Genomic DNA, 16,222 nt, shown 5'->3' on the forward strand with positions numbered 1-16,222 from the left:
CCACTGAGCAACAGACCAGTTCTTTTTCTTTAGCCCAGGTAAGACGTTTGACATTTGAAGCCCATGTCCAGGACCCGTCTGTGTGTGGTGGCTCTTGATGCAGTAACTCCAGCCTCAGTCCACTCCTTGTGAAGCTCCCCACACATTTGAATGGCCTTTTCCTGACAATCCTCTCCAGGCTACGGTCATCCCTGCTGCTTGTGCACCTTTTTCTTCCACGCTTTTCCCTTCGACTTAACTTTCTATTAATGTGCTTTGATACAGCACTTTGAGAACATCCAACTTCTTTTGCAATTACCTTTTGAGGCTTTCCCTCCTTGTGGAGGGTGTCAATGATGGTTTTCTGCACAACTGTCAGGTCAGCAGTCTTCCCCATGATTGTGAATTCAATTGAACCAGACTGAGAGACCATTTAAAGGCTCAGGAACCCTTTGCAGGTGTTTAGCTGATTAGAGTGTGACACTTTGAGCCTACAATACTGAACCTTTTCACAATATTCTAATTTTCTGAGATTCTGAATTTGGGGTTTTCATAAGCTGTAAGCCATAATCATCAAAATTATATCAAATAAAGGCTTGAAATATCTTACTTTGCTTGTAATGAGTCTATATAATATATTAGTTTCACCTTTTAAGTTGAATTACTGAAATTAATGAACTTTTGCACGATATTCTAATTTTTCGAGTTTCACCTGTATGACACTACTCTACTGACTCTGAAAAACACCAAAAGAAAGATGCCCAGGGTCCCTGCTCTTCTGCGTGAAAGCGCCTTAGGCATGCTGCATGCAGGAATGAGGATTGCAGATGTGGCCAGGGCAATAAATTGCAATGTCCATGTGAGACACCCAAGACAGCACTACAGGGAGGCAGGAAGGACAGCTGATCGCCCTCGCAGTGGCAGACCACGTGTAACAACACCTGCACAGGATCGGTACATCTGAATATCACACCTGCGGGACAGGAACAGGATGACAACAACAACTGCCCGAGTTACACCAGGAATGCACAATCCCTCCATCAGTGCTCAGACTGTCCGCAATAGGCTGAGAGGCTGGACTGAGGGCTTGTAGGCCTGTTGTAAGGCAGGTCCTTACCAGACATCACCGGCAACAATGTCGCCTATGGGCACAAACCCACCTTCACTGGACCAGCCAGGACTGGCAAAAAGTGCTCTTCACTGACGAGTCACAGTTTTGTCTCACCAGGGGTGATGGTCGGATTCGCATTTATAGTAGAAAGAATGAACATTACCCCTACTCTAAAGTTGGATCAATTTGGAGGTGGAGGGTCCGTCTGGGGCGGTGTGTCACAGCATCATTGGACTGAGCTTGTTGTCATTGCAGGCAATCTCAAAGCTGTGCGTTACAGGGAAGACATTGTAATGTATTGACTGACTATTGTAAGAGTGAGGTTCCTTTAAGAGAAGAAAAGCCTGGTGAGGGTGGGGCTGTTCGGGGAAGAAGTTGGTGTGTAGAGTTCAGAGTTTGACTTGATGTTGAACACACCAGATGTTGTGTTCTGTTATATGCTACTTTGAGTTCAGTAAAGGTTTACAAGGTTACAAACGTCTCCTCATGTTCTTCAAAGATATTACACTGGCGACAAGCGGACTCGAACCGACTGTGTGCAGATAAGTCCATATGATGCGACTGTGCAGGTGTGTGAAAATAATCTGCGTCTGGAAGCGAACATGACTACACTCGGCCGTATTGAAGAGTTTGACGAATGTTCGAGTAACTCTTTTGAGGAATACACAGAAAGACTGGAATGTTTTTTTCATGCGAATGATATTGAGGATGATGCAAAAAAACGTTCCGTTCTGCACAGTGTGTGTGGTGCAAAAACGTATTCCACATTGCGTTCAGTGCTTGCCCCAACGCCGCCCTCTGCTGTGACTTATGCAAACATTGTCGCTGTCTTAAAACGCCATTACAGCCCAGCACCATCAGAAATTGTTCAACGTTTTCATTTTCACAGTTGTAAGCAGAAATCTAATCAAAGTATTTCAAACTACATTGCTGAGCTTCGACGTTTGTCTGCGCACTGTGCCTTCGGAGATCAGTTAGAGACAATGCTGCGTGATACAATTGTGTGCGGGGTTATGGATGAGGCGTTACAGCGATGCCTGCTGGCTGAACCTACACTAACATTTAAAGAGGCAGAAGAAAAGGCACTAGCTGCTGAAACAGCATTGTTAAATGCTCGCCTACTTCGTCAGCATCAAAACGAATCACGGCTGGAGGACGACGTTCATTATGCAACCCATGCGCAGGCATCAGTTCATAAGACAGCAACTTCAAATGAAAATCCTAATCGTGACAAGCCATGCTTCAGATGTGGTGGTCAGCACACCCCACAAGCCTGTAGATTTTCCACGGCTGTATGCCATTACTGTAAAAAAAGAGGACACATTGCTCGTGTGTGTTTAACAAAGACTAAACCTGGTACTGACAAGGATACAGCCAGCACCACAGCAGAACGGTACACAAACATTATAACTCACAAAAAGCAAAATGATTATTCCATTTACAGCACCACTAATAAATCAGGAAGAGGGGGGCACAGGCCATATCTGGCCACTGTTATACTTAACAAACAAACACACACAATGGAAGTGGATTCAGGAGCGGCCTGTTCTTTGATTAGTGAGCACACCTATCACTCATTGTGGCCCTCTCAACCCCCTGAAATACATGCCAACAATGGAATACTTAAGCAATGGTCACAGGCAACCTTGGAAGTGAAAGGAAAAATATTTGTGGAAGTAATATACAAAGGAACACGAAACACACTGCCTTTGTTTGTCATCCAGGGCCAGGGAACTAGTCTGTTGGGACGGGACTGGTTTGATGCCCTGGGAATATCAGCGGAAGGTGTACACAGGGTACAGCTGCAGTCTATGGAGAGAATACTGGCTGAATACTCAGAGGTTTTTCAGGACATTGGGGTTTGCCGGACCCCCCCGATGTCTATTGACATTGATTCCACAGTAACTCCACGTTTCTTCAAAGCCCGCCCAGTTCCTTTTGCTTTACGGCCCCAGCTTGATGAGGAGTTGGACAAATTGGTGGCTCAAGGAATTTTTGAACCTGTTCGCCATGCAAAGTGGGCCACACCTATAGTGGCTGTAGCAAAAAAAGATGGGGGCCTGAGGATTTGCGGTGATTACCGCTGTACTGTGAACACAGCTGTTAAACCCGATGTGTACCCTATACCCACAGTATCTGAACTGTTCTCGAAGCTAGCTGGAGGAGTAGTTTTCACTAAACTTGATCTGAAACAGGCTTATCAGCAGCTTCCAGTGGATAATGACGCAGCCGACTTACTGACTATTAACACTCACCGTGGGCTTTTCCGGGCTTGACGGTTGCAATTTGGGGTGTCAACGGCCGTTTCAATATTTCAAAGATTTATGGACACTTTGCTCGCAGGAATTCCAGGAGTCCAACCATACCTGGATGACATCCTGATTTCGGGCAAAACCATGGAAGAACACAATGAACGGCTACGGGCCGTACTGAAGTGCTTCGCAGAAGCTGGGTTGCGACTAAAAAAAGAGAAAAGCATTTTTGCTGCCACTCAAGTGGAGTTTTTGGGGTTTAGAGTGGATAAAGATGGCATCAAACCAACCCATGAAAAAGTGGATGTGATCCGAAAAGCTCCGCCCCCACAGAACAAAACAGAACTTCAGGCATTCTTGGGGCTGCTTAACTTTTACAGCTGTTTTCTTCCCAATAAGGCCACCGTCCTGGAACCCCTGCATCGCCTTCTAGACCAGTCTGTTACTTGGCAGTGGGGTGCGAAGCACAAGATGGCATATGCTCAGGCGAAAGAGTTGCTGCAAACGGATAAAGTGCTGGCCCACTATGATGAAAAGAAACCCCTGGCAGTGGTTTGCGACGCCTCACCCTATGGGCTTGGGGCTTTATTGTTCCACATGGAATGTGATGCCAGGAGAGGCCCATCTGCTTTGCTTCCAGAACAATGTCCATCACTGAGCGGAATTATGCCCAAATTGATAAGGAAGCATTGGCGGTTGTTTTTGCGGTTAGAAAGTTTCACCAGTATCTCGCAGGCCGCCATTTCGCGATCTTTACAGATCACAAACCCCTGCTGGGACTTCTGCACCATTCCAAGCCTATGCCTGCCATCCTTTCACTACGTATGCTGCGTTGGAGTTTGATCATGGGGGCTTACGACTATGAGCTGTGCTACAGACCGGGCAAACAAATGGGCAATGCTGACGCCCTGAGTCGCTTACCCTTGCCGGCATCTGATACTGTTACACCACCACCATTGGAAGTGTTACTGCTTGAAATGGTGCCAGATGCACCTATGCATGCTGAGCGAATCGCTAACCTTACACGCAAAGACGCTGTTCTTGCACGAGTAATGCGCTGGGTCCTGCATGGGTGGCCGGCTGATGTAATGGATAGCCGGTTCAAACCATTCCTTTCGCGCCGCCATGAACTCTCTGCACACAAGAACTGTTTGCTATGGGGAAGCCATGTGGTTGTTCCTTGCTTGGCAAGAAGAGAAGTACTAGCTATGTTGCATGACGCACACCCGGGCATGGTACGCATGAAGGGACTCGCAAGGAGTTATGTGTGGTGGCCGGGCATGGACCGAGACATTGAGGAGACTGTCAAGGCATGTGAAACCTGTCAGATGTCACGTCATGCACCTCCTAAGGCGAGAGTGCACCCTTGGGAGTGGACGACAAAAAGATGGTCCCGGCTGCATATTGACTTTGCAGGCCCTTTTCAGGGCAAAATATTTCTCATAGTGGTTGATGCACATAGCAAGTGGCTGGAGGTGTCTTTGAGTTCCATGTCATCGTCAGCCGTCATCAACACACTAAGAATACTTTTTGCAACACATGGTTTGCCTGACGTCATAGTCTCAGACAATGGTGCTTCGTTCACTTCTGCGGAATTCCAAGAGTTTGCAAAGCGCAACGGCATTCGACATGTCACTACAGCACCATATCACCCAAGCTCAAATGGTCAAGCTGAACGCATGGTGCAGACCACCATGGAGGCCCTGTCTCGCATCACCAAGGGCGAGTGGCAGACCAGGCTCGCTCGTTTCTTGTTGTCACAGCACGTCACACCCAATTCATCAACTGGAAAATGTCCTGCTGAGATGCTCATGAATCGGCGACTCACCACTGCCCTGGATCGTCTGCACCCTGATCATGATGGTGATATGCTTCGCAGACAGGAGCTTAATGCTGAAAATTGCCCTGGCACAGTCAGAGAGTTTAGACCTAAGGACATGGTATACATGAGATGCTACACCAGAGATTCTAAGTGGGTGCCTGGAATCATTGTAGACGTCACAGGGCCCCTGTCATACAAGGTCAGAGCTAGTGATGGGCAAATGCACAGGCGACATGTTGACCAGTTGCTGGACAGGACGGCACCTTTGTCCGACCAATCAAGGCCTGAACCAGGTGGCTACTCTGTTCATCTGACTGAGTCTCCAAGGGCTGAGATGTTTGCGTTACAACCACCTGCATTAGATGTGGAAAACCCTGATGTTGACCTTACGGGAGCTGAGGGCATGCCTGAGTCCCCTCATTCTCGGAGATATCCTGTAAGAGAGCATCGGCCTCCAAGAAGGTTTTCAGACTTTGTGGACTGGGGAAAAGGGGTGTAATGTATTGACTGACTATTGTAAGAGTGAGGTTCCTTTAAGAGACGAAAAGCCTGGTGAGGGTGGGGCTGTTCGGGGAAGAAGTTGGTGTGTAGAGTTCAGAGTTTGACTTGATGTTGAACACACCAGATGTTGTGTTCTGTTATATGCTACTTTGAGTTCAGTAAAGGTTTACAAGGTTACGAACGTCTCCTCATGTTCTTCAAAGATATTACAGACATCCTCCTCCCTCATGTGGAACAGGCTCATCCTGACGTGACCCTCCAGCATGACAATGCCACCAGCCATGCTTGTTCTGTGCAGGATTTCCTGCAAGACAGGAAATATGAATGAAGGAATATATATATTATATTATATTATATTATATTATATTATATTATATATTATATTATATTATTATAATTTTTTTCCAGTTCACATATAGGCTATGCCCAAATCATGCAATTTGTATATAAAAAAAAATGTTTTTTTTTACTGTTTTTCCATTGTGGCGGTAAGTCAATTATTATTACAGTAAACAAATATCAAATACATCTAAAAGCTATGTTCATATCACATCCACTGTCCACATTGTTGCAATAATATAGACCGGTGAAACAATATCGTGTGTATTATGTGTGTGTGACACAGGATTTCGTGAGGAGTGATGGGCAGCACTCGCCATCATATTTTATTTCCTTTTTTTTTTTTTTTTCTTAAATGTATTTAGACCACGAGAGAATCGACCATAAAACATTTTTATAGATCTTGTACTATTGGAGTGAATAGGCTGAACTGAAAGCAGCGATTTACATTCCCCTCCCTACGCGGAACCGCAGCGCATCATCATTCGCTGTCAAGGTGTCTGGGTAGGTATAGCTCACCAGGATTTGCGACACCGCTCTGGTCGCTCATTTTCATTCATTGAGATTTTCCCCTCCAGGAATACGACAAAGATAGAGCTTGCTGAGTGTTTGCATTGAAATGAGGGCTTGTCCAACGTAAGTAAGTGCGAAAAGGCAGACAGACACCGGCTGCAGCCCATCCTACCCATCCAGCGGAGCAGACCGCACAAAGAAGTGCAAATTATTAAATCCTTCTGCTCTTAAAAACACAACCAGCGTCGTCTGGAAGAGATGGCAAGCCATTAAATGGTGTGGTATCATATCGACTGTGGTCATCGGATATATAAACGCGTTAAAGTAAGGTGAATTTGTTTTTGTTTTGTTTTTTGTTATATGCCCTCACAGGGCACCAGAGCACTGTGATGTCATACGATATAGGCTTTAGGTTTGTATTTGTAAATTGGGTGCGTATTCGTCATTGTGATGCTCCTTTGGGCGTGTTTAATAATATTATTAAATATTTGCTATGTCATAATTTCTAGTCAATCTGTATGTTGAAAGACATATAGCCTACATTGGACATTTTTCTCTGAATAATGATCAGATGTGTTATATTTAACACAGAATTCATGTCATGTAATTAGGCTACTTTTTTGGATGGTTTGTTTATTTTATTTGTTTTACCTATTTTTAGTTGTTTTATTTATTGATTTCATGTGGTTCTTGCCAGGTAAATAGTATTTGAAGCTGATATCACATTAAAGTATAAAATACAAATTATATTAATAATCTCAAGTGTATTTAAGCAATAAGGAGAGCCTGTGCTATATTGTGAATATAGTCATGGCTGAAGGGTGTTGTTTCACCATACTAAGCAGTGTGCTTGCAAACCCTTCAGCTGTTACTATATTGGTAATATGGCACAGTCTCTGGTGCCTTATTGCTTTTATAAAATGGCTAAGTGAAAACATTAAATGCCATCCTTTCATTATAAGATAAATTGTCTTACAGTAAAAAAAAGCTATGGGTGCTGCACTATTGCAAGCCCTTTTGACATTTAATCAAGTGCAGGATGATTTATAGATATCTAGTTCACTGCTAATTCTTTATCAATATGGAATTAGTAGTAAATATTAAATATTCTGATATTGGTAATTAGGTTTGAACTAGTAAAACGTAAATTTTTTATATTAAAAAATGATATTACTTGCTGATTTACCTATTCATGATATCAAAAATTGAATTTCAACTATAGTAAAAGCTGCAATTTTTGATATCTGTAACTATTTTCACAATGATCTGTCATGCACTCCTTTTCAAAATGGAATTACAGAGACCTATTCATCATGTCTCATGTCTTTAATTTCTCTCCAATTTATTGATATCCTAAATTAATTTCCAGATATATGAAATACCAAATCTAACCTGTTAAAATATAATGACTGAGATAAAAATTTAGCATTTTCACAATTTGTAATTCAGTTCTTGATGTTAGGAATGGGTATTTGTAAAAGTATTTTTAATTGTATAATTATTGATATAAAAAAATTATAATTTTTACTAGTAAGATAAGTGTGACTAGTGCATTGCTGATGTCAAATTGTAACTTCAAATAGCAAAAAATGCATTTTAGATATCCGTAATTGCATTTTTTATTAGAGCCTATGACAGATTATTGTGAAATTCTGCTAGTGAAAATGCAGTTAAAGATAACAATAATGACTGTTTTAACTAGTTGAATTAACATTTTTGGTATCAAGAATTAAATTTCTGTGAGGTACATATTCTGCAAATGAATAAAAGTAAAATATAATACAAATATCACAAAATAGCTCATCTTTTAATTTTTTTTTTTTTTCCAATCAAATGCCCACAGATATACATCTAGCCACTAGAGTTGAGATGGAGTTGGAACATTTCGACGAACGAGACAAAGCACAAAGATACAGCCGTGCGGGTTCACGGGCGAACGGCCTTCCCAGCCCCACGCACAGCGCCCACTGTAGTCTGTACCGAACCCGAACTCTGCAAGCTCTGAGCTCAGAGAAGAAAGCCAAGAAGGTCCGGTTCTACCGCAATGGAGACCGCTACTTCAAAGGGATTGTGTACGCTATCTCCAACGACAGATTCAGATCTTTTGACGCTCTGCTAGCAGACCTTACCCGCTCTCTATCAGATAATGTCAATCTGCCCCAGGGCGTGCGGACCATTTATGCCATTGATGGATCCAAGATTACAAGCATGGAGCAGCTGGTGGAAGGTGAGGCTGAGATATCTACAGGCCCTTGCCTGGTTATAAGGAACACTAGTGTATTATGTTTCATGATGCAACATGTTATTTGCAGAGGTCAGATTACAACGTGTTATTTTGTTGTTGTAATATCTGTCCTCCATATGAGGACATCATAATTTTGATGGTATCTAAAACCAATAAAAAAACTGAAAGGTAATTAAGTAATTCATAAATGCTTTCAGAATTGTTTTGATCTTTAAATCATTTTGGATAAATACATCTAATTTATAGTTTTTCCCTCATGTTCTGTTGAGATTGTAGGCCTACTGAACATGTAAAACTAATATTATTTTATGATGAACCTTTAGTGATTTTTTAAAATAAAGCTTTATTTTCCCTTTATATTGTTTTAATATGTTCAGCTGATGTAATCAAAATCCAGTATGTTAAAGTTAAGATTCAAGATCTGTTCTGATAGTAGACAGAAAGATGATTGCTATGCTATATAGTAATTATTATTTATTTTTTGGGGGACAATTTAACCCTATAAAACACAAATTGTGGAAAGATACGTAAGGGATAATATACAGTCAGATGGTTGTTAATGCCAAATATTTGGAGTGATTTTTTGCTCTAGGTGTATATAGCATCTGCCATACAGCGCATCTATTTGCACTCCAATAGTCTGGAAACACAGAAATTAAACAGCACCCCTAATGTCGCTGCAGTGGCATGGGGTGTAACAACCATAGTAATTTTTTTTTGACTGGAGTACAATTCCACTCGTATTGTACTTAATATTGTAGTAACCATGTTTGTCATAAGCCATGATGTGATGAGGAAAATAATTAATTTAATCCATTTTGGAATAAGACTGTAACATAAAATTTGGAAAAAGTGAAGCGCTGTGAATACTTTCCAGATGCACTGTAGGACGTATGACTTGCGATACCTGAATGACTGCTCTGACATGTTTTAATTCCTGGATGTGTGTGGGACCCCAAACAGAACATGGCTTATAGTACTAAGCAGAATTAAGATATTAGGGCAATTCTTGTAGATACTCAACCTTATAGAGAGCTCTGTTATTTTATCAGATATGGAAGGCAGAATCAATTTTAAATTAATGCTTATTAATATTTAACAGCTTCTGCATCTCTATATGCCACTCCCTTTCACTCAGTGTACAACAATAAATTAGCACACAGCAGCTGAAAGCATAAAATATAAGTTTGTCATTCAATTGAATTGTAATTTATATGACTCCAGTTTGAATTTGAATGAGCTACTCGTGCATCTCAGTGGAGCGTTTCTATGTGGGACACCCATCCATTAATGCTCAGAGCTGCCATGCTTTCAGGGTAAAATGAATGTAAATGAGTAAGGTGGAGGTGATTTCAGCCTAAGCTGGGCACTTAACCTGACTCTGTGACCTCTTTGTCATTATTTGAGGCATATTGCTCATTTTCTGCCTTAACTCACATGCGGATACATTTATGGAATTCCTTCTGCTTTAGTTTTCCACATAGCGAAGATACTAAGTTTAGAAAGCCTAATTCTGCATTACATTTTCATCTTCTGGTTATTGTTATTATGTTATTCCATTTTGCATCACAGGGGAGAGCTATGTGTGTGGATCCATTGAGCCTTACAAGAATTTGGAATACACCAAGAATGTCAACCCCAACTGGTCAGTTAACGTCAGGACCAGTCCCTCAGCACGAGTGCCCACCTCTCTGGCCAGTGCCAAAACTGACTCCTTAGAAACCAAGGATAACAAGGATTTCATCCGGCCCAAGCTAGTGACCATAATCCGCAGTGGGGTGAAGCCTCGAAAAGCTGTCCGCATCCTTCTCAACAAGAAAACGGCCCACTCCTTTGAGCAGGTTCTCACGGACATTACTGATGCTATCAAACTTGACTCGGGGGTTGTCAAGAGGCTGTATACAGTGGATGGTAAACTGGTAAGTACAGTGGCCATGTTGCCTAAATCTGTCCATTTTCTGTAGATAATTTAGCTCCTCTGAAGTTTTGAACTGGAGTTGTGTATTGTTGAATGCAGTAATAATGATGCCATTGTTTGGTTGAAAGTTGTATTTGGGTAGATAGATCAATGGGCTCACTGTGGATAATCAGTCTATATTTGATGACAGACAGAGGCAAACCAAATGAAATTTACTGCCTTTATTAGTAAGTGTTAGGCCTAGTAATGAATGTTAGGGTTGGGATTAAGGGTAAAGGACAAGCATTACCAACTCTGCAGGGTGGGTTTATCTTATATGCATCTAAAACTCATACAAAGTAGAGTTGTTTGCATAGTAGGTAAAATCAAAAGTAGTATCTTGCCTTTATCTTACATCAGTTGGTCAAACAAGATTTTGTGAATGCCCTGGTTTCCCTAAAGTTGAGGTTCTTCACCATCTCAAACGGGTCAGGCTGTCATGTAGGACAACTGAAAAGCAGTGACCTTACACTTTCCTGGTTTCCTCAGCAGTTTTTTCTGCTCAAGATGGAATCATTATGTCAAACCATAAATAGAATAGAGAGCTGAAAGCTGGTAGTTATGGCAGAAAAATGAGCTGAAAGCTAATTTGAATGCTGGGCCTCTTGAAGACTTTCAAACAAACACACAATTGTTAAGTCAAATCTAATTCAAATCTAAAGATCTAATCCTCATAAAAGGTATTCAGGTTACAATTTTTTTAAACCTAGTTGGAAGTAGAGTGGAGGGTTTGGTGTGGGGAATAATTTTTGGTGGTTATTCAGGCTATTCTTTATTTAACTGACAGTTTGATCCAAAGTAGCTTAGGGTACATTTTACTATAGGTACAATTTTCTCTGAGAAACATGGGAATAAGTTCCCTGCTCAGGGGCATAATGGTCAAAGTTCATGAATAACAAAGGTCCATACTGAGCAGAAAAATACTGAGGAGACCAGGAGAGAAGGTTACAAGGTAAGATTAGATCTTTAACCACAAAGCCACACCAGCCCTTTGAAGTGCATTCAGTAGTTATTCCTTTATTGCTGTTATCTTGCTGCACATGAATTTCCAAATGCTTTGTGTATACGGTATTGCTCGAATGAATGAGAGATTAATAGAGAGAAATGTGGATATCATGGTGAAAGAAAAAGAGATCAGGCAGAGGGAGGCATCTGTATGGTTGGGAGCTTGTTGGGGACGATGACCTTTCTGTGTCTCCACAGGAGCAGACTGATGATGTGACAAGCTGTCACCAGAGGGCCTTAAACTCATTGGCCTTCAGTGGCATTGATTTTCTTGTTTGTTTACAACCATTACAGAGACAAAAGTACTGCAAAAATCTTATCTCCAATACATGAACACTATCATTCATCTCAGTAGTGAAGATGTTTCTGCAATTGTCTCTTAGAAACCAAAGCAATTCATTCCAAAACTAACCGGAGAAGTTACATCCCGTTGTCTTGTATTTGCACTCGGTATGGAGTAAAAAGTGTTTAATTTGGACATTTATTTAAATGTTGCCTCGAGTATGTGGCTGAACCCAAAATTATGTATTAAGTAATTCTTTCTGCTGGACAGAGTGGATTTTGAATGAGGTTAATATACTCGGTGACCCATATGAGAGTGGAGTGTTGAGATTCTTTGAAAATTTGGTTCAATATTTTGGAATTCCCAGATCTCAGTTTAGGTATTTACAGCTGCGCCACATGCTCTGTACTATTTTTGGGAGTAGTATACACCCCCCCTAAAGTGGCAAATACTCTGGAAGTGGTGATTACTGCTTTTGGAAAAGGTCATGAGGCATCAGTGTATTACTCCCTGCTAATTCAGAGTCTGGGGGACGGAGCTTTAACTTGTATCAAGAGATTATGGGAGAAAGATTTAAACTTGGTATTGGAGGAGCGAGAATGGGCCAGGATTCTAAAAACGTCACGTCTGCATGTAGAGATTCAAGGGTGCGCCTTATGCAATTCAAGATTTTACATAGATTCAATTGGACCCCCTATAGATTGTGTAGGCTTGGTCTTAAAGACACACCCACCTGCTGGCGATGCCAATCAGAAGATGGAGACACAACCCATGTTTGTTGGTGGTGTGTAAAGATCCAAGAATTTTGGTTGAAGGTTCAGAGTTTTATATTTAATTTTGCCCCAGACTCTGGATTTTAGGCGATGGAGCAATCTTCAATATAGGGGTTAAACACATACAAATTGGGTCCTGACCGGTGTTATGGTTTGCAGACAGATTGTTTTAAGGGGATGGAAGTTGGCTGGTGCACCCTCATTTCAAGAGTATGTATGTATGTATGTATGTATGTATGTATGTAAATTTGTTTTTTGTGTATTCTCATGTGTGACTACAGGGATGTTTGTTGAGGGTCAGGGTGGGGGTGATGATTCGGAAGGGGAGGGTAATAGTGGGGGTTAAATGTTTATTCTGTGAATATATGTTTTTCTTTTCTTTGTTAACCATTTGAATCAATTAAAAATGTTAATCAGAGAAGTGGGCAGTATTAAATAAAATCAGCCCTCTACATTGTGAGTAATTCACTCACATATAAGACTAAATTTCACACTATCCAACTAAAATATGTCATACCACCCTGCCTGATTTAAAAATCAAACAGTTTGTTTCTGAATTTGTGATCAAGTTATTATGAAACAAAATTTGCCACTTTAAAAAAATAAATAAATCACACAATACAAATGACCATATAAAAGTAAAATAAAATAAATGTACTACTTGGAAAAATACTTTCACATCCCAGGTATGTATAAGCCGTTTCCCCTCTCTTTAATTAAATTTTTCCAAACCTTTGTCCGTTTCTATGGCAATTTGGTTGCTGGTTGCTTAGTAACAGCCTCTGCTGCAGGGGAGTAGTAGATGTTACAGGCCTGGGTTACAGGCTTCTCACAAAAGGCTCTATACATGTCTGTTTATTTTCTGTTACAGGCACATTTACTGTATCCCTCAGAATATTGTTATAGTGTGTGATGGTGTGCAACAAGAATTGATTTCTGGATCGATTCATTGTGCTTCCACATTTTCAGAATAATTATTTGCAGTAGCTTTGCAGATTTGATCTTTCCTGCATCAAATTCTAATAGGGTGACCATACAGTACGTCCTCTCTTTCCTAGACATGTCTTCTTTTTCTGATCTTAAAGCGTCTGGCCGGGATTTCAAAATGTTAAATGTCCGGTATTCGGCTTCTGTTGCATTATGATGTGCATCTGGTCTAATACTTCATTGTGTGTGAGTGTATATATTTTCATTGCTTTAACCCCTCTTTGAAAGTCCCGCCTTCTCGCACACCAGTTGGTTGATTATAAGAGGCTTGCAGCAACTATTGGCCAAATTCCTGCCTGTCAATCTCTCCTCGAACGCACAAAGCACTGTTGTGTTTGCCATCAAACAGATACTTGACAGTAGAAGCAAATGACATCTGAATGGAAACAATCCCCAAACAAAAGTGCAAATTTACAGAAAATTGGCGTGTAGTAATAAGTACATTTTACCTTGCACTGTACTCCTGTAAACAATGGCCGTAACAAACTTGGCTTTAGCCATCACTTTCTATCCTTATCTTTTCTTCTGGGTAGAAGTTTATTCAGAGGCTAAAGCGATGCAAACTTTGGAAGGTATTAGAGGGTTGTTAATATTGTATGTCTGTTGACAAGCATTTATTAGTAGCAGTCCATGTTATGATGAGTCAGGCCATGTTTGAGTTTAAGTGCTCCAGATTAGGCCTGTTTATAGCTTATAATGCTCCAGCCAGATGGAATCATCATGGGATGATCATCAGTTTAAACTTACTGAACCCATTTTTTGGAAATAAGATAATAAATTAGTTAGACCATAAGAACAAGGATGTACATGTCAATTGTCATACTTTATTCATAAGGGCAGTTCAGATCAAACATGTTATTCCAAAAGACTTGCCAACATAAGTAAAGTTGACGTTCCATTTATTTGATGAAATAATAGTGAACACAGAATTGTAATGTCTCTTTTGACTTAAGCCCTGTCTGGTGGTCCGATGAGATTGCAACTCGAACTGTCAGATCCTGCCGCAGATTGGAGGCAGGAGGCCAGGAGCCTACTTTGTGCTGGATGGGGCTCAACTGGTAGTGGTGGGGAGGTGGAGGTTGTTGTTTTGGCACACTGAAATGGCAAAGTGGTAGATTGTAAGCAGGGATTTAAAGCAATGGCTGATAAATGATTGGCTAGGAGCTATCTAGATAATGGCGTGACGATGTACAGCTGCGAGTATGCCAGCAATAAAGACACATTTTATACATACTTCACACAATAAAGTGATCCCTAGTTATGATCCACTGTTCTTTGACGTCTTTTTAGTGGTGACACTGGCTCCTTAATGTAGGATTAAGCCCTGTTCACATTGTCAGTGTTTTTGTCGCTGGAAGCTACAGGAGACCATTCATTTTCAGTGATATCTGGTGACTTCTGGCAACTGGAGCAACAGCGACCGTTGGCAACAGGTTGTGGGCTTGTCAAGAGACATGACAAAGTTGAGAACAGTTCAACTTTATGCAAATGCAAAGCGATATCGCGCAGCGACAGCCAATGTGAAAAGACAGTGAAACTCATTTTAGCTGTCTCCTGTGAGATAATGGTGATGAGTGCAGGAAAGATGGAGGAGTTGTTGTTGTCATTGATATCTCTGTTCTATATCATGTTTCTGTAACCACTTACATGGATATACAAAAACAATGATGCATGGAAAACCATGTTGATATGCATTGAGTATTGCTGCAGTTTATAACACTATCCCATTCCAGAATGCTACCATTTTAGGCAAGTAAGATGATTTCTTATCAAATTGGATAATATACCAGAAATTGCTTACATTGAGAGTGTTTAATTTATACATTAATAGATTGTTCATCTTCAACATGATATTGTTGAACACTGACATTGAGCACAGCTAAAAAAAAAAATCACTCTCCCCTGCAGAATGTTCATTATTAGAGGCAAAGCAAATGATTCCTTGTGAACTAAGAATTATATATTTGTTTTACTGGCAATCTAGCTCAACTGCGATTAAGATTTTCTAAAGCAATAGCCAGTTGTGCAGCCAAACAAAAACATTAGAGTGACAGCAGTAGGAACGGCCATTAGCGACAAGAAATACAAAGACTAGCGACATCTAGCGACAAAATCACTGACAATGTGAACGGGGCGATATTCTTATCATGTGAGACATCTTGAGGACAGACAGGCATTTCTTCTCTAATTCCCCCCAGATGACATGTGCCTCATGTATCATGTGCCATAAATATTAGCTTAAAGGCAGGGAGAGCACTTTCATTCACATATTAGCTTCCACAGTGATGCAATTTTCACAGGATGTCATGCTTATAAGGGAGCCACAATGGATGGGAAGAATGTGCATATGTGGGTTTTAATTTAAGCATCTCTGACTTAAAGGGTTTTAATAAAGTTTTTGCCGACGGGACATCCGTTTAAGAGTGCCAGGGCAACGTATTAATGTTGGCTGGGC

The 16,222-nt window shown here is 41.0% G+C and overlaps 1 protein-coding gene and 1 pseudogene across 4 annotated transcripts in view; both read left to right on the forward strand.

The window, feature by feature from the left end:
* Positions 1-1,692: 1,692 nt before the first annotated feature.
* LOC127631700 (uncharacterized protein K02A2.6-like) lies at positions 1,693-5,663 on the forward strand (annotated as a pseudogene).
* An 826-nt stretch (positions 5,664-6,489) lies between these two features.
* The window catches only part of LOC127631542 (serine/threonine-protein kinase DCLK1-like), a 40,081-nt gene continuing 30,348 nt past the window's right edge, over positions 6,490-16,222 (forward strand). For 3 of the 4 annotated variants that reach the window (XM_052109696.1, XM_052109694.1, XM_052109698.1), the window contains exons 1-4: positions 6,490-6,508; positions 6,583-6,846; positions 8,361-8,744; positions 10,335-10,681. In XM_052109696.1, the coding sequence (XP_051965656.1) occupies positions 8,387-8,744; positions 10,335-10,681 (705 nt within the window). In that variant the 5' untranslated portion in view covers positions 6,490-6,508; positions 6,583-6,846; positions 8,361-8,386. The remainder of the gene's footprint in view (positions 6,509-6,582; positions 6,847-8,360; positions 8,745-10,334; positions 10,682-16,222) is intronic. The other variant, XM_052109697.1, reaches the window with a different exon arrangement.

This window comes from Xyrauchen texanus, chromosome 38 (genome assembly GCF_025860055.1).
Source record: "Xyrauchen texanus isolate HMW12.3.18 chromosome 38, RBS_HiC_50CHRs, whole genome shotgun sequence".
In the NCBI taxonomy this organism is placed as follows: domain Eukaryota; kingdom Metazoa; phylum Chordata; class Actinopteri; order Cypriniformes; family Catostomidae; genus Xyrauchen; species Xyrauchen texanus.